General features: G+C 44.8%; 1 protein-coding gene across 1 annotated transcript; it reads left to right on the forward strand.

Annotated features, from left to right (window-relative positions):
• Positions 1 to 1618: 1618 nt before the first annotated feature.
• LOC144497718 (uncharacterized) lies at positions 1619 to 27336 on the forward strand. Its single transcript, XM_078219159.1, has 8 exons — positions 1619 to 1640; positions 3063 to 3154; positions 5214 to 7061; positions 17002 to 18092; positions 20303 to 20358; positions 23295 to 23485; positions 24463 to 24838; positions 26413 to 27336. Exons 3-8 carry the CDS (start codon positions 5691 to 5693, stop codon positions 27201 to 27203), a joined length of 3876 nt encoding a protein of 1291 aa, XP_078075285.1. The 5' UTR covers positions 1619 to 1640; positions 3063 to 3154; positions 5214 to 5690; the 3' UTR covers positions 27204 to 27336.

A 27336-nucleotide genomic window follows, 5' to 3' on the forward strand; every position in this document is an offset into this window, starting at 1 on the left:
GTACTGCGACGCCGAAAGAGATGGTCTCCGTTCAGGAGGGTTACAAGCTGCACTGCCGTTTTTAGGTTTGGACCTGCAGACTTTGCCGTAGTGGCCTTTTTTACCGCACTGGCTGCAGATTGCCGTTCTTGCCGGACACTGTTGCCGTGGATGCTTGGCCCCACCGCAAAAATAGCATCGCTGGCCACCTGGAGCTGCCGCCGTCGTCGAATCGATCTGGGAGCGCGGGTTCGCGGGGCGAGGAGGGAGCAGAGCTTGCTCCAACCACGTTGACTGCACGTGGTCCTCGGGGTACAGCGCCAAGCTCTTCGACGCCGCCTCCAACCTCACGGCCATCCCCATTGCCTGGGTGAAGTTGAGTTTCCCCTTTTCTAGCAATTTAAGCCTGATGTACGAGGACCCTACCCCTGCTACGAACGCGTCTCGGGCGAGGTCGTACATATACTGCTCGGCGGAGACGTCCTTACAGTCGCAACCCCTGGCAAGCTGCAGGAGCTCATTGGCATAATCCTCTATGGTTTCGCCCGACTGCCGACGTCGTGTAGCGAGGAGGTAACGAGCATGTATCTTGTTGGGTGGCATAATGTACCTATTCTTTAGGAGCTCGACGGCACCCTGGTAAGTGGGAGCTGCACGAATGGCTAGGTAAATCGTGTCGCTTACCCTTGCGTGGAGGACCTGGAGTCTATCACTGTCCGTAGTGATAGCTACCGAGGCTGCCAGGTAGTCCTCAAAGCACTTCCACCAATGGTCGAATGTGTTAGCTGCACCGACCGCACGTGGGTCCAGTGTCAGACGATCCGGTTTTAGGATCTGTTCCATACTCTCTGTTTACTGTATTAAATTGATGCGCGTCAATGAGCACATGGAATCAAGGCTTTGGTATTGAAGGCTTTAATACAGTAACAAGGGAACTACTAACACAAATACACCAGTTCAGACTGAAGGGGTCCTGCCGGAGCAGGGGGTCTTATACCCTGCCACCGGAGGCGGGACCCCACTGGAACGTGCCACGATAACTCTCATAACAGGTAAACACCCTAACCCAACAACATCGTACAACCCCCACAGTAATAACACCCTAGCCCAACAGTAACATGGTAACAAACCCCAGTGGTGAACCAACGATGGTTCACCACACACCCCTGACGCCCCTCTCTCCCGTCCCCCTCCGGTCCTTAACCCTCTCTTCCCCCCGCTCCGCCCCCTTTCCCATTCATGTGCTAATCCCTTCGATGTTGTGAGTCTTCCTCTTCTGATCTGCTGTCAAACACATCCGAGGCTACACATCCCACACTGATGTCAGTTTGAAAGCCTACGAGGATGAAGAATGCTATTCCTACACTAGAAATCTCTGTCAAACATTTACCAGGGGAACTGAGACAGCAGCTGCAATAAGTGAGGTTTTATTCAGATGGGACAATGACAAGTTTAAATCCCCACCTGATCTGCTGCTCAAAGTCGCCTCCGTTTCAGCGGTCAGTTTCCCAAGCTTCAGGAAACTCATGTTAGTCCAGAAATATTAGGATTGGCTGTGAGAGACGTCAATCAGAGAGCCCACCCACTCTGCCCATTCTCTCCTCTTCCTCTTTCACAGCTGCTTCACTTCCTGTAGGGACTGAAAACCAAGAGAGGAGATGGTGAGTGAAGGAGCACAATTTATAATAATTACATTGCATAATATCCACACTAATGTTCAGGCAGTCTGACTATCCTGTGGGGAATCAGGTGTGGAAATGCCCCTTATGCTGTGTGAGAAGATCCAGCTGAGAGACCTGTTTACTTGGTGTTTTGTGATGAGCTGTTTGATTGGAGCTGTGTGTTGGATATTGAGAGTGTTTATTGGAAGCATTTCCCTTCTGATTTACAGGGTATGTTTGTGTTCCTCAAAAAGAAAAGTGTGCATTTACATAGAGCCTTTTATGATCAGCAGTTGCCCCAAAGCTCTTTAAAGCCAATGAAGTAGTTTTGAAGTGTGGTTCATCCCTTAACTTTTAACAAGTCTGAACACCCCACTGGACAGTTACAATTTATGTCTCTGTCTGCAGAATCACTGATGTATTGATTTTTTTGGTCTGCTGGGGTGGTTTAGTTCTGTTTATTACCTGAGATTCCTGGTGTTTAGCCTGCATGTAGCCCATTGTATTGCCGTCACTGGATTCAAAGATTGTTTTTTATTTGATTTATTATTGTCACATATATTAGTATACAGTGAAAAATATTGTTTCTTGTGTGCTATAAAGACAAAGCATGCCGCACATAGAGAAGGAAAGGAGAGGGTGCAGAATGTAGTGTTACATCATAGCTTGGGTGTAGAGAAAGATCAACTTAATGCAAGGTAGGTCCATTCAGAAGTCTGATGGCAGCAGGGAAGAAGCTGTTCTTGAGCTGTTTGGTATGTGTCCTCAGACTTTTGTATCTTTTCCTGATGGAAGAAGGTGGAAAAGATTATGTCCGAGGTGCATGGGGTCCTCAATTTTGCTGGCTACTTTTCCGAGGCAGCAGGGAGTGTAGACGGAGTCAATGGGTGGGAAGCTGATTTGAGTGATGGACTGGGCTTTGTTCACAACCTGTCGTAATTTCTTGCGGTCTTGGACAGAGCTGTGATACAACCAGAAAGAATGCTTTCTACGGTGCATCTGTAAAAGTTGGTGGGAGTTGCAGCGGATATGCCAAATTTCCTTCATCTTCTGAGAAAGAAGAGGCACTGGTGAGCTTTCTTAACTATGGGCTCTGAAGTTAACAAAGACTCTGAAGTTTACCCAATGCTGCTTCTGACATGTCTATCTACTGGTTTGATGATAATCATGGAATGAGATTGTGAGATTGTGATGGAATACAATCCTGCTGCTGCTGATGGCTCACTGCACCTCATGGATACCCAGTTTTGGGATCTGTCCTTAGTCTATTCTCCCAGTGATGATTAACATGGTGAAGTCCTCACTCATCAGCGGGGAGGGGAGAGGTAGTTTTCCTTAAACTTGTTTGACCTGAAGCCATGAGACTCCATGCAATTATTGTTATTGATTCTGTTCCAAAATGTATTAAATTCTGTTTCACAGCAGGGAGTGGTTGAAGTGAATAACATAGATGCCTTTCAGGGAAACCAGAAAAATACACGAGGGTGAAAGGAACAGGAGGATGTACTGATAGGGTGAGATGAAGAGGGGTGCGAGGAGGCTTGTGTGAAGCATGAACACCAGCATGGACCAACTGGGCCAAATGGCCTGTTTCTGCGCTGTAATTCTATGTATGTAACATTCTGTGGTTGGATTTGAAATCACAATCTTTTAATCCAGCACCATAGCAATTCAACTTTTATTGAATTGACTTTTAATACATTACTTAAAGATTTTACCTGAAGGTCTTGGCTTTCCCAGAAGCCTGGACTTAGATTTGATAGTTTTGCCCAGTGCTGAGTCTGATAGATGAATTTGGGAGGTGTAGTCTGAGTGAGTGCACTGTATCTAATTTTCCAGGATAAACCAGGACCCTTCAATCAGCTACACTGAAGCAATATTTTCCTCAGCTTCCAGCACTTCTTGCACAGCGTATTTACTTCAAATAATTTGGCTAAAACAATGGGAGAATCTTCAAAATCTCCATTTAATTAACATTTCTCCTCAGTTTTTTTAAATACATGCTCTAAGGGTAAAATTGGTCTTCACCAGTACAACTCAAGTTCACAGTGAATTGAAAGCCCATTTTACACTCTGTTTGACTGTATTTTCTATTGCCGTCATGGTGCCTGGGAAGATGGGGTTCAGGGTGGAGGAAAGAAAGTAGTCACTTTGTCTGCTCCTGGCCTTTTTTGAAGGGATAACCAAGAAGGTAGATGAGGGCAGTGCAGTCGACATTGTCTACATGGACTTTAGCAAGGCCTTTGACAAGATACCGCATGGTAGATTGTTACATAAAGTTAAATCTCACGGGATCCAAGGAAAGGTAGCCAATTGGATACAAAATTGGCTTGACGACAGCAGACAGAGGGTGGTCATTGAGGGTTGTTTTTCAAACTGGAGGCCTGTGACCAGTGGTATGCATCAGGGATCTGTGCAGGGACCACTGTTATTTGTCATTTATATTAATGATTTGGATGAGAATTTAGGAGGCATGGTTAGTAAGTTTGTAGATGATACCAAGACTGGTGGCATAGTGGACAGTGAAGAAGGTTATCTAGGATTGCAATGGAATCATGATCAATTGACCAGTGGGCTGATGAATGGCAGATGGAGTTTAATATAGATAAATGTGAGGTGATGCATTTTGGTAAATTGAATTGGAGCAAGACATACTCAGTTAATGGTAGGGCATTGGGGAGAGTTATATAACAAAGAGATCTAGGGGTACAGGTTCATTGTTCCTTGAAGTGGAGTCACAGGTGGACAGGGTGGCTTGCTTGGTCAAAACATTGAACACAGGAGTTGGGACATCTTATTGAAGTTGTACAAGACATTGGTAAGGCCACACTTGGAATACTGTGTACAGTTCTGGTCACCCTATTATAGAAAGGATATTATTAAGCTAGAAGGAGTGCAGAAAAGATTTACTAGGATGCTACCAGGACTTGATTGTTTGAGTTATAAGGAGAGGCTGGATAGACTGGGACTTTTTCCCCTGGAGCGTAGGAGGCTTAGGGGTGATCTTATAGAAGTCTATAAAATAATGAGGGGCATAGATACTGTAGATAGTCAACATATTTTCCCAAAGGTAGGGGAGTCTAAAACTAGAGGGCATAGATATAAGCTGAGAGAGGAGAGATACAAAAGAGTCCAGGGGGGCAATTTTTTCACAGAGAGGGTGGTGGGTGTCTGGAATGAGCTGCAGAGGCAGTAGTAGAGGCGGGTACAATTTTGTCTTTTAAAAAGCATTCAGACAGTTACATGGGTAAAATGGGTATAGAGGGATATGTGCCAAACACGGGCAATTGGGACTAGCTTAGAGGTAAAAACAGGGCGGCATGGACAATTTGGGCAGAAGGGCCTGTTTCCATGCTGTAAACCTCTATGACTGTATGGTCACTATCCAGTGTCCCTGCTGGAAACAGAAGGTGTGTGACAGACAAGTGAGGAAAAAGGAAGCACTTGCATCCAATCCCTCACACAGAGGAATAGCAGACTGGTACTCACTATGGAACCTATGAGGAGTCAGCTCGTTCAGCATTGGAGGAGAGGAAGTTGGAGGAAATCATGTTTCCTTTTCCTGTTTTACAGAAGGATTGCACCGTACTACACCAGAGAATATAGAGAGAATAGACACCGCAGATAGATCCTGACCATCACCCAAGGAACAACTGCACAACTGTGGGAAGACATCCAGTCCCTTCACATCATTGCTCAACATAGGGAAGGTTGGGCAGTGAAATCATCATCAGGAAATCGGTCGGGTTAGGGGAGTATTGACATATCATCAGATCTGAAACTGGTCAGTGGTGTGGAACCTTCCATCAGAACCAAACTTTCCGAAGGTTCGGCTGTGGGTGATCGCTCAGAGTAGTACTGGAAAGAAGCGTAAGTGGATTCCACGTGTGGTGAGAGTTTCAGTCATTCATTGAGACTCATGAACCACTGACTCAGTCCTACATGTGAGAAGCTGTTCAAGTGTGATGTCTAAGAGGGCTCCACAGGCTCATTGGATCTCTTAACACACTAGGTGCATCTGTTATCCCATCTGTAACACAAGATAGCCACATGGATGAGAAACCATTCAAGTGTGAGGTGTGTGACAAAACCTTCACAAATTCAACATCCTTCCTGATACACCAGAGGATTCACACTGGGGAGAAACCCTTTAAATGTGAGATGTGCAACCAAGTCTTCACACAGTCATCAACACTCGTGAATCACCGACGCATTCACACGGGGGAGAAGCCGTTTAAATGTGAGGTGTGTAACAGAAGCTTTACGCAATCATCTGGCCTGGTGAATCACCGACGCATTCACACAGGAGAGAAACCATTCAAGTGCGAGGTCTGTAACAAATCATTCGCACATTCATCTCCCTTCCGAAGGCATCAACGCATCCACAGTGGGGAGAAACCGTTCAAGTGTGAGTTGTGTGACAAAGCATTCACAGACTCATGGACGCTCCTGAATCACCAACACACCCACACTGGGGAGAGACCGTTCCAGTGTGAGGTGTGTAACAAGAGCTTCGCGCAGTTATCGAGCCTAGTGAATCACAGGAACAGTCATACAGGAGCAAAACCGTTCAAGTGCGAGGTGTGTGACAAATCATTCTCACACTTGTCTCACTTCAGCATACACCAACGTATTCACACAGGAGAGAAGCCATTCACGTGTGAGATGTGTAACAAAAACTTTGCACGATTATCACACCTGGTATATCATCGCCGCCTTCACACAGGGGAAAAACCATTCAAGTGTGAGGTGTGTGACAAATCATTTTCACATTCATCTCACCTCCGTGCACACCAGCGCATTCACACAGGTGAGAAGCCATTCCTCTGTGAGGTGTGTGACAAAAGTTTTGCACGATTATCAATCCTGGTGTATCACAGGCGCACTCACACAGGGGAGAAGCCTTTCATGTGTGAGGCATGTAACAAGGGCTTTGCACGATTATCTGACCTTGTTAATCACCAGCGCAGTCACACAGGAGAGAAACCGTTTAATTGTGAGGTGTGCGACAAATCATTCTCGCAGTCATCGAACCTTCGTGCACACCAACGCACTCACACAGGCGAGAAGTTGTTCAGGTGTGAGGTGTGCAACAAATCATTCTCAAAATCAGGGAGCCTCCACATGCACCAGCTTGTGCACACTGGGGAGAAACCCTTCAAATGTGAGGTTTGTAATAAAGCCTTTGTGACATCTTCAACTCTCCTGATACATCAGAGGATTCACACAGGGGAGAAGCCCTTCAGATGTGAAATTTGTGAAAAGGCTTTCACCCAATCCTCTGATCTCTTGAAGCACCAGAGGATTCACACAGGGAAGAAACCCTTCAAATGTGATGATTGTGAGAAGGCTTTCGCTCACTCCTCTGCTCTCCTGAAGCACAAGAGGGTCCACACTGGGGAGAAACCTTTCAGACATGAGGTGTGCAACCAAGCCTTCGCACAGTCATCAACAGTTGAAACACCAACACATCCACATGGGGCAGAAGCCATTCAAGTGTGAGGTGTGTGACCAGCCCAAGTACCCAGGGGAGGAGCCATTCCTGGGGTAGTAATGGAGGGACTTCAATTAGTCTCAGCATCTAGGGTCTATTGAGGGGGAGAATCAGCCAGGAATCCTGTTCCTCATCAGTGAACCCAGCTGGGAAGTCAGGGGGAGGGCAGGGTGTGTCTCGGCTGTGACAATCTTCATTATCTCACAACATTCACTGTCTGGGTATACACGTGCTCAATGATCACTTATGTGGTGTCCATGGCTGTGGCTACACTCCCCACATTGACTATTACTCTCATTCAAAACTAAATACTGGTTGTGGAGTGAAGTATACTCATTATTCCTGCACGACCTGCCTTCTCATCACTTCCTGACACCTTATTTGAAAAGACTAATTTTAATGCTTAGTCCCTGTGCTGGCAAAGTGAGCCACATCTCAGGAGTGGGCAGGAGTAGAATTTGATCCTGATTTAATTGGTGATTTTCAAATACATTGTTATTTCAAAATTTGGTGTAAGCTGTATATTGTATAGTTTGATAAAACAGCAGACAATCTTCTGCATGGATTTATAACTCACAATAAATTCTCTTTTTTAATTGACCCAAAGCATCTGATTTGTCAGCATGGTGATTTCCCATTCACTGAAACTCTCAGGTGCCTACAGTAAGAGTCCTGTACACAATATATTGGTCACTGTCACTGTGGGCTGGTGCACTTTCTCTATCAATGAATTTATAATTCCCAGTTCACGCGAAGTAGAACATTTCCCTAAGAAAGAATGACTTGTGTTTTTATATCAACTTTCATGACTGTTGAAAATACTTTACAGGTGATGAAATGTTTTTGAAGTGTACTCACTGGAAACGTGGCAGTTAATTAGTACACAGCAAGCTCCTATAAATGTGATAATGACCAGATAATCTGTTTTTCTGATGTTTATTGTGGGATCCATAGTCGGGATTTTTTACATTCACCTGAGATGGCAGGTGAGGACTTTTAACAGATCTGAAAAATGGTACCTCTGACAGTACAGCACTCCCTCACTACTGCACCGGAATCTCACCTCAATGCTCAAGTCTCTGGAATGAGACTTGAATCCACAACCTTCTGACTCAGAGACAAGAGTGCTAACTAAGCCATGGCTGACAATAACTTGTAATATTTCTGTTGTATTAGATTCAGTTTCTAAGGGGTTAAGCCTCAAGGCTGTGTACAGAATATTTTGCCCCCTGTAAACTGGCAGCCTGAAAGTTTGATTTGTATTAAAATGGTAACTTGTTTAAGCTGTAGGTGCCACTGTTGTCTCTGAGTCTGGGTTCCTGTTTTTGTTTTATTTTATAAATGCAAATTCCAAAGCCAAGTGAAAGGATCCTCACTTGGTGAGTTTACAGTGATTAGTCTTTAGACACTCCTCGGTAATATGCAGCATTGTTTGTGTCTCTCCACGAGTGTATAAGGATTTGTACTGAGGCCCCAGCGATGGAGGTTGTCTGCAAAGGGGCTTGCCCTGTCCTGAACCTGTTTAGCAAAGAGCACTCACACTGAGGTAGTTCAAAGCCATTTGACAGATTTGTCACAAGGAATTTGTTAGTGACTCCTGTGTTTCCCATTCCTTGATCCAAAGGATGTCCGCTGGCTGATCCAGCTCAGGAAGGTTGTTCCACGTGGGGCACTGAGAAGGAAGGTGGGCAGTAGGTGGGTTGAAAAGGTCATCATGGAGTGAGTAAGTGAGGGGCAGCACAGAGGATTTCAAATAGCTCGTGGGTTATAGTCAGTTGGGGGATGTGAGGGGGAGTGATGTTTGTGAGGACAGGAAGCCACGGGAGAGAAGCTGAGTGGAGGGTTGCAGTTATGACGCACATTGTGTTCAGTTGAGTCTCAGCAAGATGTGTGTGTGAGAGATGTCCTTTACCAGGTGCTCAGTACTCTGCTGTGCGAGTGCTGAGGTCCTGAGTGTTTTGGCAGCAGCTCCCTACATAGATCCAGCAAGTTTACCGATGATTGTTTCTGGTTTGATCTTTGCTGCTATTTTCTTCAAATTAAAAAAAAATGTTCATGGCATGTCGATGTTACTGCCTAGAGTAGTATTTATTCCCCATCCCTGATTGTCCTTGAGAAGGTGGTGGTGAGCCGCCTTGTTGACCATGAGGTGTAGGTACACCCACAGTTAGGGAATGATTTCCAGGATTTTTGACCCAGCACCATCGATGGAAAGCGATAAATTTCCAAGTCAGGATGTGTGACTTGGAGGGGAGTTTGCGGATTCCCATCTATCGGCTGCCCATGTTTGAGGCGGCTCTTCAAATTTTGGTTTTTGGGTGTTCAGGCACCAACAGTCAGTCATATTCATGATTGCAGTCTAGATGCTGTGGCCAATGATTATTTCAGCAAACTAGACCTACAGATAATAGTTTATTTCAGCTGTATTACAGAAACAGAAGAATTAATTAAAATAGTTTAATACAGTCATCTTGACATAACTTCAATAATACTGTGTGGAGTTTCTGCTTTGTTTCTTTCATTTATGACAGTTTAACATGGTGAACTTTTTCTCTATCCCTCTCGATAATGATGGAGAAGGGGAGAGAGTGTGAGAGAGGAAGAGGAGGAAAGATAATGATGTAGAAGAGGAGAAAGATTGACAAAGTAGAGAGATGGATAGCGATGAGAGAGAGGAGGAGAGTAAATGACTTCATCAAATTGAATACAACAGAGAGCAGCAGCAGAGGTCACTGGAGGTTTATGGAATAGCTGCTTCCCCAAGGTGTTGGGGGGATTGATAACACTCACTTGGCATTGAAGGTTACCTGAGGAGACTCATGGAGCTCCCTGAACAGAAAACAATTCCCCTCCATCATGTGTGTAATGAACATCTGAGCATGTCACTCTCACTAGATCATCCCACAATGCTTTCATTGTCAGGGACTCAGACATCACACCCATATTCGGGGAAGGTGAGTGGCCTGATTAGGGACAAGGTCCATCCTTTCCTTTTGTGGCTGATGTTACTACTGTTGATGGCATGTGAGGAGGGTGTCTTTTGAGAATCCCTACAGTGCAGGAGGCCATTTGGCGCATCGAACCTGTACAGGCAACAATCCCAGCCAGGTCCTATCCCCACATATTTACGCTGCTATCCTCTTGGCATTAAGGGGCAATTCAGCATAGCCAATCAACCTAAACCGCACATCTTCGGAATGTGTGAGGAAACCCGGAGGAAACCCATGCAGTGTGTGAGGAGCACCCAAAGGAAACCCATGCAGACACTGGAGAATGTGCAAATGGCACACAGTCACGTAAGGTCAGAATTGAACCCAGGTCCCTGGCGCTGTGAGGCAGCAGTGCCACCATGTTGTTTATTGGTACCCGTGATGTCACCTAATGAAGGAGCAGTTTGTGATTTCAAATAAACCTGTTGGACTATAACCTGGTGCTGTGTATACTCTCATCTTGTCCAATCCAGTCCAACACCGGCATCTCCACATCACGTTGTTTATTGACACCCATGTCTCCCTGAGGGGCACTCTCCAAACATTCGGACAGTCGTTGCTCCCTTCCCCCACCCAAGGTGTCCCTCTCTCCTGTGTCCCCTCTCTCTTTTACCTGTTTCTCCTGTCTTCTTCTCCCTCCTCTCTCCTGTCTCTCCCTCTCTCTCTCCTGTACATCTGTTAATCTCACCACTGCACTTTATCACTGCCTTGGATGCTGTGGCTCTTTCTCTTCTGATCCGCTGTCAAACACATTCGAGGCTACATCCCATATTAATGTTGTCAGTTTGAAAACCTCCAAGGACGAACAAGGACTACTCCCACACTAGAAATCTCTGTCAAACATTAACAAGGGGGAGCTGAGACAGCAGCTGCAATAAGTGAAGTTTAATTTAGGTGGGAGAATTACAACTTTAAATCCCTACCTGATCTGCTGCTCAAAGTGTCCTCCGTTTCACCGGTCAGTTTCTCAAGCTTCAGGAAGAAGTCTCCCAGCAGCAGGTTAAAGTCCAAAAGGTTTATTTGGAATCACAAGCTTTTGGATCGCTGCCTCTTCATCAGTTGACTCACCTGATGAAGGAGCAGCGCTCTGAAAGCTCATGATTCTAAATAAGCCTGTTGGACTTTAACCTGGTGTCGTGAGACTTCTTTCTATGCCCATCCCAGGGCTTTGACGGGCTTAAGGTTGTAACTTAATTCCGAGTTGTTAACCTTTAGTGCTGATTAACTTAAAGTGCAACTACGCTTGAAAAATGTTAACCTGTGTGAAACTGAGGTATATTACAGACTAATTTAAATATAGGATGAGCTTTGATGATGTTGCCGGCATCTCCACCTCAAAGCTTCAGGAAACTCATGTTACTCCAGAAATATTTGGATTGGCTGTGAGAGACGTCAATCAGAGAGCCCACCCACTCTGCCCATTCCCTCCTCTTCCTCTTTCACAGCTGCTTCACTTCCTGTAGGGACTGAAAACCAAGTGAGGAAGGAGATGGTGAGTGAAGGAGCAGAATTTATAATAATTACTTTGCATAATATCCACACTAATGTTCAGGCAGTCTGACTATCCTGTGGGGAATCAGGTGTGGAAATGCCCCTTATGCTGTGTGAGAAGATCCAGCTGAGAGACCTGTTTACTCGGAGCTTTGTGCTGAGCTGTTTGATTGGAGCTGTGTTTATTGGAAGCATTTCCCTTTTGATTTACAGGCTGATAGATTATTACTGCATGAGAAGGTGAGGTGTAATTATCTGGGAGGCGCTGAGACATTTATTGAAATGTCTTTGTTAAAGATTTTACCCAAAAGCCTGGTGTTGAATTTGATAGTTTTGCCCAGTGCTGTGTCTGGTAGCTGAGTGAATGTAGTGTATCTAATTTCTCAGGATAAACCAGAACCCTTCAATCGGCTACGCAAACAATATTGTTCTGCTGGAAGCACTTCCTGCCTAATGTGTTTTCTTCAAATAGGATGAAGAATGCTATTTTCACACTAGAAATCTCTGTCAAACATTTACCAGGGGGAATTGAGACAGCAGCTGCAGTAAGTGAGGTTTTATTCAGATGGGACAATCACAAGTTTAAATCCCCACCCGATCTGCTGCTCAAAGTCGCCTCTGTTTCACCGGTCAGTCTCCCAAGCTTCGGGAAGCTCCTGTTACTCCAGAAATATTTGGATTGGCTGTGAGAGACGTCAATCAGAGAGCCCACCCACTCTGCCCATTCTCTCCTCTTCCTCTTCCACAGCTGCTTCACTTCCTGTAGGGACTGAAAACCAAGTAAGGAGATGGTGAGTGAAGGAGCAGAATTTATAATAATTACATTGCATAATATCCACACTAATGTTCAGGCAGTCTGACTATCCTGTGGGGAATCGGGTGTGAAAATGCTCCTTATGCTATGTAAGATCGAGCTGGGAGACCTGTTTATTCGGTGCTTTGATTGGAGCGGTGTGTTGGCTATTGAGTGTGTTTATTGGAAGCATTTCGCTTCTGATTTACAGGCTGAGTTTTGTTGATGGGTCATTGCTGAATGAGAAGCTGGGTATGGGTAAGGGGTGGGGCAGACGGTGTTTATCACCAGGGTTGTCCTCATTGGCCAAGCTGCCTGTTAATCTGTGTACGGTTTTGGTCATCTTCCTTGAGAAAGGATATACTGGCACTGGAAGGGGTGCAGAGGAGCTTCACTGGGTTAATTCTGGAGTTGAGAGGGTTGCCTTATGAGGTGAGACTGAGTAGACTGGGACTGTCGTCATTGAAATTAAGAATGGGGGGGGGGTTTAATCTTCGAGAAACATAAAATTTTGAAGGGAATAGATAAGATAGAAGCAGCAAGGTTGTTTCTACTGGCAGATGAAACTAGAGACAATACTGAAACAATGAAACTGGAGATAATACACCTCTTTAACCTGTGCTTAACCCTCTCTCCACTCACATTCTGTACCTTTAAGACTTGATAACCTGTAAAGACTCGCAATCCAACCATTATTTTGTAAATTGAGTTTGTCGTTATATGCCCTATTTGTGAACAGAACTCCCACTTACCTGATGAAGGAACAGCGCTCCGAACGCTAGTGGCTTGTGCTACCAAATACACCTGTTGGACTTTAACCTGGTGTTGTGAGACTTCTTACGATGAAACTAGAACCAGGGGCATAGTTTCAAAATAAAGGGGAGTAGATTGAGGAGGAATTTCTTCATCCAAAGTTTTGTGAATGTGGAATTCCCGGCCCAGTGAAGCAGTTGAGGCTACCTCGCTGAATGTTTTTAAGGCAAAGATAAATTTTTGAACAGTAAAGGAATTAAGGGTTATGGTGATCTAGTGGGTAAGTGAAGCTGAGTCCATGAAAAGATCAGCCATTATCTTATTGAATGGAGGAACAGGTGCCAGATGACCTACTCCTGCTCCGAGTTCTTATGTTCTAATCATGATGGTAATTGTCAAAAGCAGCCAATCGGATGTAGACATTGGCCAATTATCCTGTCAATCAGGACAATGATTATTCTTGTTCTTAATAGCAGCCAATGATTGGCTGAGTGGGAGATGTAAAATTGATCAATCACTTTTGTAATGCTGAGTTTGTGCAGTTCTGATTGGGTGGTTTTGCTGCTGGTCGAAGCTGATTGGAGACAAAGTCAGGAAGCGAGGCCCCCAGTGTCTGTGTTTAGTTCACCCTCACGATCCCCTTCCCCAGTCCACCCTCAGTCAGTGAGAGAGTATATACTGCCTCTGTGTTAAATTTACCCTCTCAATCCCTTTCCCTACCCCTCCACCCAGTCCCCCCTCAGTCAGGGACAGAGTCCCCTAGTGTCTCTGTTTAGTTTACCCTCTCAAGACCGCTCTCTTCACAACACCTTAGGAAAGTGTGTGTGTGTCGGGGTGTGTATGTCAGTACACATACAAAATTGCTCATTGAAACAAACCCGACTCGTCCTCCCTTTCCCACCTTCCCACCCCACTTGCATATAAATTCCAGCAAGTCCAGCTCAGAGTGAGCACCTGAGACAAGCACACTTTCAGTATTCGTTAAATCCAACTGTGATGTGGAAATGCTGATGTTGGACTGGGGTGGGCACAGTAAGAAGTCTCTCAATACCAGGTTAAAGTCCAACAGGTTTATTAGGTATCACAAGCTTTCAGAGCGCTGCTGCTTCATCAGGTGAGAGATATCTGATGAAGGAGCAGCACTCCGAAAGTTCATCATACCAAATAAACCTGTTGGACTTTAACCTGGTGTTGTGAAACCCAACAGGTTAGCTCAGTCCTGGTCCCCTTCAGAGGATTTTCACAACTTAATTGCAGTGTTAATGTAAGCCTACTTGTGACATTAATAATAAATAAACTTCTTCCCTGTGACCAGGACTTGGGGCCCTGCCTGTCTGTCTCTCTCTTTCTTTCTCTTTATCTGTCTGTCTGTCTCTGTCTGCCCAGTTCTTCTTCGTTAGCAAGAAGGTAATAAAGATTTTACCAGTTAGCTTGACTGATGGTTTTTAAGTATGATGTGGAGATGCCGGCGTTGGACTGGGGTAAACACAGTAAGAAGTTTAACAACACCAGGTTAAAGTCCAACAGGTTTATTTGGTAGCAAAAGCCACACAAGCTTTCGGAGCTCCAAGCCCCTTCTTCAGGTGAGTGGGAATTCTGTTCACAAACAGAGCATATAAAGACACAAACTCAATTTAACTCATTATTCATGTAAATTGAGTTTGTGTCTTTATATGCTCTGTTTGTGAACAGAATTCCCACTCACCTGAAGAAGGGGCTTGGAGCTCCGAAAGCTTGTGTGGCTTTTGCTACCAAATAAACCTGTTGGACTTTAACCTGGTGTTGTTAAACTTCTTATGGTTTTTAAGTAGTCATTTCTATTCATGCAGTCGCTCAAGTTGTTGATGTTTCCTTCATAACATTTTATTGACATGTATGTTTAATGTTGTTCCAAACTAGATCTCAGGCAGCTGCTGCTGGTGGTCTGGCTGAAGGGAAATGAGAGGCTCACTGGAAATCTGATGACTTTTTGGAGAGCTGGTGAAGAGAGTTATTTTTGCTCCAACAGAAATGGGAGGTGTTTGGAAATGTTCAGTGTGTCTGGTGTGTTTATGCTGAGAGACAGAGGTCAGTGAGTCCTTGTCAGAATGAGTTCAGATCATGGACCCAAAGCATTGGCTCTGTTTCTCTCTCCACAGATGCTGCCTGGCTGCTGAGTATTTCTAGCATTTTGCAGTACTTTACTCCTGTTGTATATTCCATGTTGGGCATTCAAAGTGTGGATAGTCTCAATTTAAAATGAGAAAATATTGATCACTCACTGCAAAATATAATTTTTCTGTCACTAAAGCTCACTTGTTTGGACAGAAATAGCTTATAGAATCATAGAAACCCTACAGTGCAGAAAGGCCATTCGGCCCATCGAGCCTGCACAGAGAACAATTCCACACAGGTCTCATCCCCATAACCCCACATATTTACCCCGCAAATCCCTCTAACCTGCACATCCGGGGACACTAAGGGGCAATTTAGCAAGGCCAAAGCACCTAATCTGCACATCTTTGGACTGTGGGAGGAAACCGGAGGAAACCCATGCAGACACAAGGAGAATGTGCAAACTCCACACAGTGTGACCCAAGCCGGGAATTGAATCTGGGTCCCTGGAACTGTGAAGCAGCAGTGCTAACCACTGTGCCACCATGCTGTCCCTCATTATTACAGGCGAATTGTTATTGCTACTTTACAAGAAGGTTTTGTAATGTTTAAATTTGGAAGTGAAACCAGGAATATGTTAGTTCAGATTTTGAACCTGCTCATGGGATTGCGATGCTTGTGGGGCTCAAGTCTTTTGGATGTTGCTGTCTGGATATTGCATAGGGCCATAAAGAGCTGATTGCTTAGTATGAATGACCAAGTTGTGTGGAATTGTCTGACAAGCTGTAGTTATAATGGGTATCACAGCAAAACCTGAGCTTTCAATGGGCTTTATAAATAGATGTACAAAAGAAAAGTTTTTCAAATGTTATTTGAAACAGTTTGATCCCACTGTGACTATAGTTCAAAATTCTGGGTGCCTGAAGTATGTGAGGGTTATAAAGGGCCTAGAGATGTTGAAGATAAGGGAATTATAAACAGCAGAAGCACCAGGGCTCGAGGTATACCTAAACTACTGCAGTGATTCAAGAAGGCAGCTCACCACCACATTCTGAAAGGATAATTAAGGATGAGGAGCAAATGTTGGCCTAGCCAGCAACACCCACATCCTGTGAAAGCATAAATAAAAAAACTGAGCAGTCAGCCCCTTCAGCAGAGAAGGAATTGGAGGAAATCATGTTTCCTTTTCCTGTTTTACAGAAGGATTGCACCATACTACACCAGAGAATACAGAGAGGATAGACACCGCAGATAGATCCTGACCATCACCCAAGAAACAACTGCACAACGGTGGGAAGACATCCAGTCCCTTCACAGCATTGCTCAACACAGAAGGTTGGACAGTGAAACCATCATCTGGAAATCGGTCGGGTCAGGGGAACTTTGACATATCAGATCTGAAGCTGGTCAGTGGTGTGGAACCTTTCACCAGAACCAAGCTTTTTTGTTTCTGAAGGTTCAGCTGTGGATGATTAATCAGGGCGAGGGTGAGATGAACTCTAATGGGCTCCAAGAGTGGTGAGGGCTTCAATCATTCATTGAGCCTCATGAACCACTGACTCATTCCAACTGTTCAAGTGTGAGGAGGGCTCCATAGGCTGATGAGACCTCTTAAAGCACACAAGGTGTAACTGTTAACACAAGGAAAGCTTCATGGAAGAGAAACCATTCAAATGTGTGGTTTGTGACCGAGCCTTCACTTACCCATCAACGTTCATGAATCACCAACGCATTCACACCGGGGAGAAACCTTTCATTTGTGTGGTGTGTAACAAAGGCTTTGCACAGTTATCAGGCCTGGTGAATCACCGGCTCATTCACACAGGAGAAAAACCATTCAAATGTGAGGTGTGCCACAAATCGTTCTCGCAGTCATCGACCCTCCTCATGCACCAACACATTCACACAGGTGAGAAACCATTCACATGCAAGGTGTGTATCAAATCATTTTCACGATCATCTCAACTCCGTGTACACCAAAATATTCACAGAGGGGACAAACCATTCACTTGTGAAGTTTGTGATAAAAGATTCTCTGACCCATCAAATCTCCGCAGACATCAACACATACACACAGGGGAGAAACCATTCGCCTGTGAGGTGTGTGACAAATCATTCTTGGTGTTATCAGATCTCCGCAGACACCAATTCATTCACACAGGGGAAAAACCGTTCACCTGTGAGGTGTGTGACAAATCATTCTCACGGTCAGCAAGCCTCCGCATACACCGACGCATCCACACGGAGGAGAAACTGTTCAAGTGTACAGCATGTGATAAATCATTCTCTGACTCATCGAACCTGGGTGCACACCACTGTACTCACACAGGGGAGAAACTGTTCAAGTGCAACTTGTGTGATAAATCATTCTCTGACTCATCAAGACTCCTGCTCCATCAGAGGACTCACACTCGGGAGAAACCATTCAAGTGTGAGGTTTGTGACAAATCATTCACTGCATCATCAAGGCTCCATGTACACCAACGCATTCATACTGGGGAGAAACCATTCATGTGCGATGTGTGCAACAAATCATTCTCAAGGTCCTGGAACCTCCAGGTCCACCAGAGGAATCATACAGGGGAGAAACCCTTCAAGTGTGAAGTTTGTGATCAAGCTTTTCCAATATCTACATGGCTGCTGAGACACCAACACATTCACACAGGGGAAAAATTCTTCAGGTGCGATGTGTGCAACAAAGCATTCTCACGGTCATCAAACCTCCGTGCACACCAACGCATTCATACAGGGGAGAAACCATTCGCGTGCGAGATGTGTAACAAATCATTCTCACGGTCATGGAACCTCAAGGTCCATCAGAGGAATCACACCGGATGAATCCTTCAAGTGCAAGGTTTGCAATGAAGCTTTCATGTCTTTGACATTCCTGTGACACCAGAGGATTCACATGGGAGAAACTATTCGGGTGTGATGTTTGTGAGAAGGTTTTGACCCACTCCTCTGATCTCCTGAGGCACCAGAGGATCAAAAGAGAGAAAATCCTTCTCGTGAGATATTTGACCAAACGTATACAGGGTCATCGATGCTCGTGCAATACTGACGCAGTCACACTGGGGAGAAACCTTCAAGTGTGAGATGTGTAATAAGGGCTTTACAGTTATCACAGCTTGTGAATCACAGTGCATTGAGATTAGGGAGAAACCTTCATACTGTTGTTGATCTCCTGGATCATCAGTGAAACCACATGGCAGGCACACCCTTCCAGTGTGACATGAGCCAGGATTATTTCACTTGCTCCTCTCTCGCCAAACATCATTATAGCCACAAGTACTTGCAGCCTTCTCACCTGTTTCCCTTACACTGAGAGTTTTCTGTGTTTACCCTCCAGTGCTCGCACACAGAGTTGACCTTTTTGTGATGGTGAGAAGGAATAAGGGTGACACTGACCAATTGTTGTTGATGAGTGGAGAGGGCAATGAGGGGAATTTAAGGAATGTGGAAACGAGAGTTATCCTTTGACATGTGACATTATACAATTAGATCATGGCTGATCCGTATCTTAACTTTATTTACCTGCCTTGGCTTTGTAACCCTGAATCCCCTTGTCTAAAAAATAAACCTATCAATCTCAGTTTAGAAATTTTCAATTAGCCCCCAAACTCAACAGATTTTTGTGGGGGGGAGAGTTCCAGATTTCCATTCCCCTTTTTGTGAAGTGGTGTTTGCTGACATCACCCTGAGCAGCCTAGCTCTAATTTTAACACACTGTCCCCTTGTTCTGGACACATGTTCAGGTTTGGTGAACTGGCCGTGCTAAATTCTCCCTCTGTGTACCCGAACATAGAGGATTTTCACAGTAACTTTATTAGAGTGTGTGAATGTAAGCCTACTTGTGACCTAATAAATAAACTTTACTTTAAACTCTTCCACCAGAGGAATAGTTTCTCTCTAACTACTCTCTCAACTCGTTTCATCACCTCAATTAAATACCCCCAATTACATTTTATCACCTCAGTAAAATTTTCTACATTTAAGGAACGCAAGTTGAATCTGTACGCCTGTCCTCAGTTTAGCCCTTACGAACATTCTGGTGAATCTATGCTGCACTCTCTTGGAGGCCAATATATCCTTCATGAACACAGTTCTCCAGATCGGATCTAGACTGAGCTCTGTACAGCTGGAACACAATTTCCACAAGGACACAGTTGGTTTTGGGGAGGAGAAGCTTTGGGTTATCTTTTCTCTTCAGGATGGTCCTGGAGTAATGAGCAGTTTTGACAGAGGAAAGCAGGACCATGGATGCTTGATGTGGCCTAATCAGATCTGGCGATGGATGGCTGAACCAGATACGCTCAAATCTTCACTCCTTGGACTTGAGAAGCAGGGAAATCGACTAAGAAAGAAGGGAGTAAAGGATTTTCTGGGAACAAGGTCATAGAGGTGGAGATGAGGCAGGGGCTAAACCAGATCGATGTATACAGAAACATTGTCTATAAACCTGAGGCCTTTCATACTTCGATGTAATAATGGTGTGATTATATTCACTTTGCACTCTTCCAAGATTCATTTCCATGTTCTGGGAAAAATCTGGAGTCCTTTTCAAATATTTTGTTATTTTGGTCAATTCCGAGATTGGTGTTAGCTGAATATTTTGTTTGTCTGCAGTTTTATCAATGTTCAGTACAGATATGATTCAATAAATTAACTTTATTAACTGAACTCAAATTACCTGATTTGTCAGCATGGTTTGTTCCTATTCACTGAAACACTCAGGAGCCGACAGTGAGTCCTGTGCACCATATATTGTCAATGTCACCGTGGGTTGCTATACTTTCTCCATCACTGGGTTTGGTATTTCCGGTTCATGAGAAACCTTCATCATGCTTCCTTATCAAAGATTTGCTGAGAGTTGACTCCAGTCATGTCGGCTTTATCAATGTAATCTGGTTGAAATTGACAAGGTCCAGAATGTTAACCTGAGTTGAGTGAAACGTGAATTAATATTCCACCATTTTAACTGTACATTTTGCCAATCATAAGTTGGACATTTGCAATCTTTAACACTGGTTTATTAAACATCATCCAGGAAGCTGGTACCAACCACAGAAATGACGACGGCCCCAGATGGGAATAATGAGAGTGGTGCATTTCTGTTGATTGCACCCGTTTGAGACGGCTCTTCAAATTACACTCAGGTTTTTGGGCGTTCAGGCACCAACAGTCTGTCATATTCATGATTCCAGTCTACATGCTGTGAGTAGCAATTACTTCAGCAAACTACAGGCCCAAAAATAACAGTTTGTTTTAGTTGTCATGTGAACAGGAGAAATAGGAAAAATAGTTTAACATAATCATAATTACATTACCTCAACAGTATTGTATGGAGTTTCTGGGTTTTGTTTAAATTGATAGTTTAAAATGGTGAACTTTCTATTGCTTTCATCTTTATAATGCTGGAGGAGGGAGGAGAGAGAGAGGAGGGGGAAAGAGGAGTTTAGACAAGTGGAAAAGAGGAGATCAGAGAGAGATGGGAGAAGGGAAAGCTGAAAATGATAGCAATCCATCTGAGGCTCAACTAAGTGCCCAATGGACATGATTCTGGAGCACTGCGCCAATCTGTTACATTCGATATGTCCTTAAAGCAGTGATGGACAACCTAGGCTAGTGAGTTAGCTGCATGAGTGGCCCTCCATCTCATTGGGCTGCAAGTTTGAAATAGGAATGAGTAAATACATTTAATGCAGGCCAAATATTGCATTGTGTTGCAGAAAATGCTTAAGCATTTACATATTGATAGAACTATCAACTTCAAATGTTTAAAATAAGTATTTACACTTTTGACTGAGAGCCTGAGCTTCCTCTGCATCTGTTGTGTGCAATTAACATGCACCCACCTCACTTTACTTGCCCTTGCTTTACATGATGAGACAGAGTACAGAAAAGAGAGAGAAAATCTGGTGAACTGGGGTGATGACAATAATTTCTCCCTCTGTCAGTAAAACAAAGGAGATAGTCATCGACTTCAGGAAGCATAGTAGTGTCTACATCAACGAGGATGAAGTGGAAATGGTCGCGAGCTTCAAGTTTCCAGGTGTCCAAATCACCAACAATCTGTCCTGGTCCATCCACGCCGACGCTATAGTTAACAAAGCTTCTACTTTCTCAGGAGCCTAAGGAAATTTGGCATGTCCGCTATGACTCACTCCAACTTTTATAGATGCACCTTAGAAAGCATCCTTTCTGGTTGTATCATGGCTTGGTATGGGTCTGTTCTGTCCAATACCGTAAAAAACTACAAAAGGTTGTGAACGAAGCCCAGTCCACTATGCAAACCAGCCTCCCACCCATTTACTCTGTCTACACTGCCTCGGAAAAGCAGCCAGCGTAATCAAGGACACACGCACTTTGGACATATTCTTTTCCACCTTCTTCTTCCGTCGGGGAAAAGATACAAAAGTCTGAGGTCACGTACCAACCGACTTGAGAACAGCTTCTTCCCTGCTGCTCAGACTTTTGAATGGACCTACCTTGCATTAAGTTGATCTTTCTCTCCACCCTAGCTATGATTGTAACACTACATTCGGCACCCTCTCCTTTTCTTCTCTATGTATGGCATGCTTTGTCTGTAAAGGGTACAAGAAACCATACTTTTCACTGTATACTAATACATGTGACAATAATATAATCAAATCCTTACTTGTGCCAGTAGGGGAAAAAAACCACACAGACTGAAATCAGTGGAATGTGGCAACCCTTCATGTGGACAGTGGTCAACAAAATGTCTCATGGGCCACACTCAGAACCCCGATGGACTGCATGAGTCTCCAGGCCAGAAGTTGCTCACCACTGCCTTAAAGCCTTTGCCCCACTATAAGCGGCTCCATGACTCTGTCATCCCAGAGTTTATGATGTGGAGATGCCGGCGTTGGACTGGGGTAAACACAGTAAGAAGTCTCACAACACCAGGTTAAAGTCCAACAGGTTTATTTGGTAGCACAAGCCACCAGCTTTCGGAGCGCTGCTCCTTCAGGTAAGTAGGAGTTCTGTTCACAAACAGGGCATATAAAGATACAAACACAATTTACAAAATAATGGTTGGAATGCGAGTCTTTACAGGTAATCAAGTCTTAAAGGTACAGACAATGTGAGTAGAGAGAGGGTTAAGCACAGGTTAAAGAGATGTGTATTGTCTCCAGCCAGGACAGTTAGTGAGATTTTGCAAGCCCAGGCAAGTTGTGGGGGTTACAGATAGTGTGACATGAACCCAAGATCCCGGTTGAGGCCGTCCTCATATGTGCGGAACCTGGCTATCAGTCTCTGCTCAGCGACTCTGCGTTGTCATGTGTTGTGAAGGCCACCTTGGAGAACAGGGGGGGCCTAGGCCAACATCATCTGAGGCAAGGGATGGGAATTCAGCCCTAGCCCATAGAGACAGTCTATTCCGTAATGGAGAGGAAATTATCAATAGAATGGTAAGAGGAGCATCTTGCTGGGCTCATTGAAACAGCTCCTTCTAACTCCAGAATTGCGCCTGGAGGAGGAATGAGGAGAGAGCGGAGGACGAAATTGGAAATATGAAGGGGAGAGAGGAGGAATGTGAGAAAGATATGTGAAAGAAGGTGGGGGAGAGGAAGGTCACACAGGGCAAAAGAGAGTGACTTTTTAGCAACCGAAAAAATTTCTGATCTCAGATCTGATCAAATACATCCGAGGCTACACATCCCACACTGATGTCAGTCCGAGGATGAAGAATGCTATTCCCACACTAGAAATCTCTGTCAAACATTTATCGGGGGAATTGAGACAGCATAAGCAGGAGTAGGCCATCTAGCCCCTCGAGCCTGCCCCGCCATTCAATAAGATCATGGCTGATCTGATAGTGGTTTAGTTCCACTTACCCGCCCGCTCCCCACAACCCTTAATTCCCTTATTGATCAGAAATCTATCTACCTGTGACTTAAACATATTTAACGAGGTAGCCTCCACTCCTTCAATGGGCAGTGAATTCCAGAGATTCACTACCCTCTGAGAGGGTAGTATTGATGTATTCAAGTTAAATATTGTGGTTTGTATGAAAGAGGAGGTGTGTGTGGTGCTCTGGCTGCTGTGGTGGAGGGAGGGTGCGCCGAACCTACAGGAGGTGAGGAACCTGCGGCTTTGGGAGCAGAAGCTCTGCCGTCTCCACGAGCACATGGACAACATCAGGCTCATGCTGCTGGTGAAGAAAATGAAGATGATCTTGCATGCTTACATCAGGAACAGATTCAAAGTACAGAGAGTTATCAGGCCAATTTTAACTTGCTTCAGCAAACTTTGACTGAATTTAAGACGGATGTTAACCAGAAACTGCAAAGAAATAAGAAAATTCTTCAGCATCATCTACAAAGAAACAATGAAATTCTTCAAAAGCATCTACCAAGGAACAATGAGTTTCTTCAGCAGCAGAATGAGGTTCTTTGTCAGCTTCTGCCAAGAAGCAATGAAACTTTGAATGAGATGAGGCAAATTCTGTCTTAGGTTGTAGCGCCTGCACCGTCTGGCCAGCAGCAGCCCAGTGCATAGACATCTACTACTGGACACGCCTCTGACACAGAAGTCACATCACAAGGACGGGGGAGATGCAGAAGGAATTAGGGTCCCTCCCTCCAACACTGCCACCTCTACCTCATTCTCTTCCCTCCTGTTTTATCATGAGGGATATTTTTCTGTTTTTGGTCTGGATTTTTGCCATGATAGAGAGCCGCTCCATCATGACAAAAAAAGCAGAAAGTGTTTAAATCCAGAAGTACCACCATTTGATCACTGCATCTTCCATTTTCCTGGGGCCAAGAGTGGATCCTGTTGGGGAACACTTCAGCGGTCACGGGCATTCGGCCTCTGACCTTCGGGTAAGTGTTCTCCAAGGCAGCTTTCACGACACATGACAACGCAGAGTTGCTGAGCAGAGACTGATAGCCAAGTTCCGCACACATGAGGATGGCCTCAACCGGGATCTTGGGTTAATGTCACACTATCTGTAACCCCCACGACTTTCCTGGGCTTGCAAAATCTCACTAACTGTCCTGGCTGGAGACAATACACATCTCTTTAACCTGTGCTTAACCCTCTCTCAACAATTCCTGACCTGAGTAATTCCAGCATTTTTCATTTTGATTCTAGTTTTTGAAGCACAGAAATAGAACATTCGGCCCATTAGCTTTCTACGTGAGCTTTCTCCTTATCTATTGTTGATTGTGTCTCCACTAGTTGGACATCGATATCCATCTGCACATTGTTCACTATCTGCACTCAGGTCAGGAAACATTTGTGGAGAGAGAAGCAATCTCTGCAGCCTTTGACATGGCCGACCACACTATACTGTCGTCCAGTCAGGGGGAATGCTCTGACTTGTATAACTTTTTCCTCTTCGATTGTATACAGCGAATCTCCTGCAATGGTGAATCTTCCCACCGCCATCGCTCTGGTTCCTACCAAGGGTCAATCTCTGCTTTTCAATTCGATTCAGCCGCTCGGGCTCGCGCTTCCTCACATTCCAACTCCCGAACGCTGGGAGACAGCCGCAGCTGCGCGCGGCAGAACTACAACTCCCATCAGGCACTGCGGGCTGGCTCTCCCCCTGATAGTAAGAGTTTTAACAACACCAGGTTAAAGTTTCATCCGTAGTCCTTTCGGTATCTTGTCTGCTTTCTTGCATCTTTGTAGAAAAGAGGTGTTGTTAAAACTCTTACTGTGTTTACCCCAGTCCAACGCCGGCATCTCCACATCATGACTACCATCTCCCCCTGATTCCAAACTGCCGTTCCTCACTGCGCAGGCCCAGGGCCACAGGCAGCATGGGTAATGTAGTTTCCACCAAGTGAGACTGTCTGGAAAGCGGCTGCGCAGAACTGGCGGAGCACGGAGTCGGTGAACCCCGCCCCCCCTCGATATGGTCGCTGTGGGCGGGGATGTTTCTTTCTCCGATTGGCTGTGAGATCCGTCAATCAGAGCGCTGAGCTGTTTGATTGGAGCTGTGTGTTGGATATTGAGTGTGTTTATTGGAAGCATTTCCCTTCTGATTTACAGGCTGAGTTTTGTTGATGGGTCATTGCTGAATATGAGAAGGTGAGGTGTAATTATCTGGGAGGGGCAGAGACACATTTATTGAAATTTCTTTGAATGTCTTTCAAGAATTTAGCTGAAGGCCTCGGCTTTCCCCAAAAGCCTGGGTTTGGATTTGCTAGTTTTGCCCAGTGCTGTGTCTGATAGCTGAATTTGGGATGTGCAATCTGTGAGCAGTGTATCTAATTTCCCAGGATAAACCAGAACCCTTCAATCAGCTACACTGAAACAATATTTTCCTTACTTTCCAGCACATTCTGTCCAGTATGTTTTCTTCAAATAATTTGGGAAAATAAAGGGAGAAATTTCAAATCTCTTTTGAATTAACATTTCTCCTGAATGTTTTTATATTAAAGACATACTCTTAGGGTAAAACTGGTCTTCACCAGCACGAATTAATAGCCAATTTTACCATCTGCCCAACTGTATTTTCCATTCCCCTCACGGTGCCTGGGAAGATGGGGGTCTGGGTGGAAGAAATAAAGTAACCATGTTGTCTGCTCTGTTCCTGCTGGAAATAGAGGGTGTGTGACAGTCAAGTGAGGACCCACACACGGGGATAACAGTCTGGCACTTACTCTGGAACAGTCTCTTGACATGTCAGCCCCTTCAGCAAAGGAGGAAAGGCAGTTGGAGGAAATCATGTTTCCTTTTCCTGTTTTACAGAAGGATTGCACTGTACTACACCAGAGAATACAGAGAGGATAGACACCGCAGATAGATCCTGACCATCACTCAAGGAACAACTGCACAACTGTGGGAAAACATCCTGTCACTTTGCAGCATTGCTCAACAGAGAGAAAGTTGGGCAGCGATATCATTATCTGGAAATCGGGAAGGTCATGGGAGCTTTGACATATCATTAGATCTGAAACTAGTCAGTGGTGTGGAACCTTCCATCAGAACCAACTGAAGGTTTGGCTGTGGGCGATCAGTCAGGGTGAGGCTGGGTAGAGAGCGTTAATCATTCATCGAACCTCATGAACCATTGATTCATTCCTAAAGGTGATAGGCTAGTCACATGTGTGGTGTGTGAAGTGGAAGCCACTGATTGAATAGGTGTGCTCACCTGTAAGGTGATGTACAACTGTTGACACGGGAGCCACATGGAAGAGAAACCATTCGACAGTGAGACCTGTAGCAGACCCTTCATAAGGTTGAAGACCTTCCTCATGCACCAGAGGATTCACACAGGAGAGAAACCATTCAGATGTGAGGTTTGTGAGAAAGCTTTCACCCAATCCTCTGATCTCCTGAGACACCAGATGATTCACACGGGTGAGAAACCGTTCAAGTGTGAGGTGTGTGACCGAGCTTTTACCCAGTCATCGACACTTGTTAAACACCGACGGATTCACACAGGAGAGAAGCTGTTTAAGTGTGAGGTTTGTAAAGAGAGTTTTACACAGTTATTGGGCCTGGTGAAACATCAGCGCATTCACACTGGAGAGAAACCTTTCAAGTGTGAGCTGTGTGACCGATCCTTCACCCAATCATCAACGCTTGTGAATCATCGACGCATTCACTCTGGGGAGAAGCCGTTTAAATGTGAGGTGTGTAACAGAAGCTTTACACAATCATCAGGCCTGGTGAATCACCGGCGCATTCACACAGGAGAGAAACCATTCACGTGCGAGGTCTGTGACAAATCATTCGCACATTCATCTCCCTTCCGAAGACACCAACGCATCCACAGTGGGGAGAAACCATTCAAGTGTGAGTTGTGTGACAAAGCATTCACAGACTCATGGACTCTTCTCAATCACCAACACATCCACACCAAGGAGAAACCATTCCGGTGTAAGGTGTGTAACAAGTGCTTTGCAAAATCATCAAATCTGGTGAATCACAGCCGCGCCCATACAGGCAAGAAACCATTCAAGTGAGAGGTCAGCGACAATTCTTTCTTATACTTACCTCCCTTCAGTATACATGAACGTATTCACATAGAAAAGAAATCATTCAAGTGGGAGGTGTGTGACAAAGCCTTTACACATTCATCTCCCTCCAGCAGGCTTA

The sequence above is a fragment of the Mustelus asterias genome, chromosome 8 (assembly GCF_964213995.1).
Source record: "Mustelus asterias chromosome 8, sMusAst1.hap1.1, whole genome shotgun sequence".
Classification (NCBI taxonomy): domain Eukaryota; kingdom Metazoa; phylum Chordata; class Chondrichthyes; order Carcharhiniformes; family Triakidae; genus Mustelus; species Mustelus asterias.

Coding starts and splice junctions, on each gene's coding strand:
- LOC144497718 (XM_078219159.1), top strand. CDS start 5,691: ATGGATGAGAAACCATTCAAGTGTGAGGTGTGTGACAAAACCTTCACA. Junction 7,062..17,001: donor AGAAACCTTTCAGACATGAG/GTGTGCAACCAA, acceptor CACACCGGGGAG/AAACCTTTCATTTGTGTGGT. Junction 20,359..23,294: donor AGATGGGAATAATGAGAGTG/GTGCATTTCTGT, acceptor TTTGTATGAAAG/AGGAGGTGTGTGTGGTGCTC.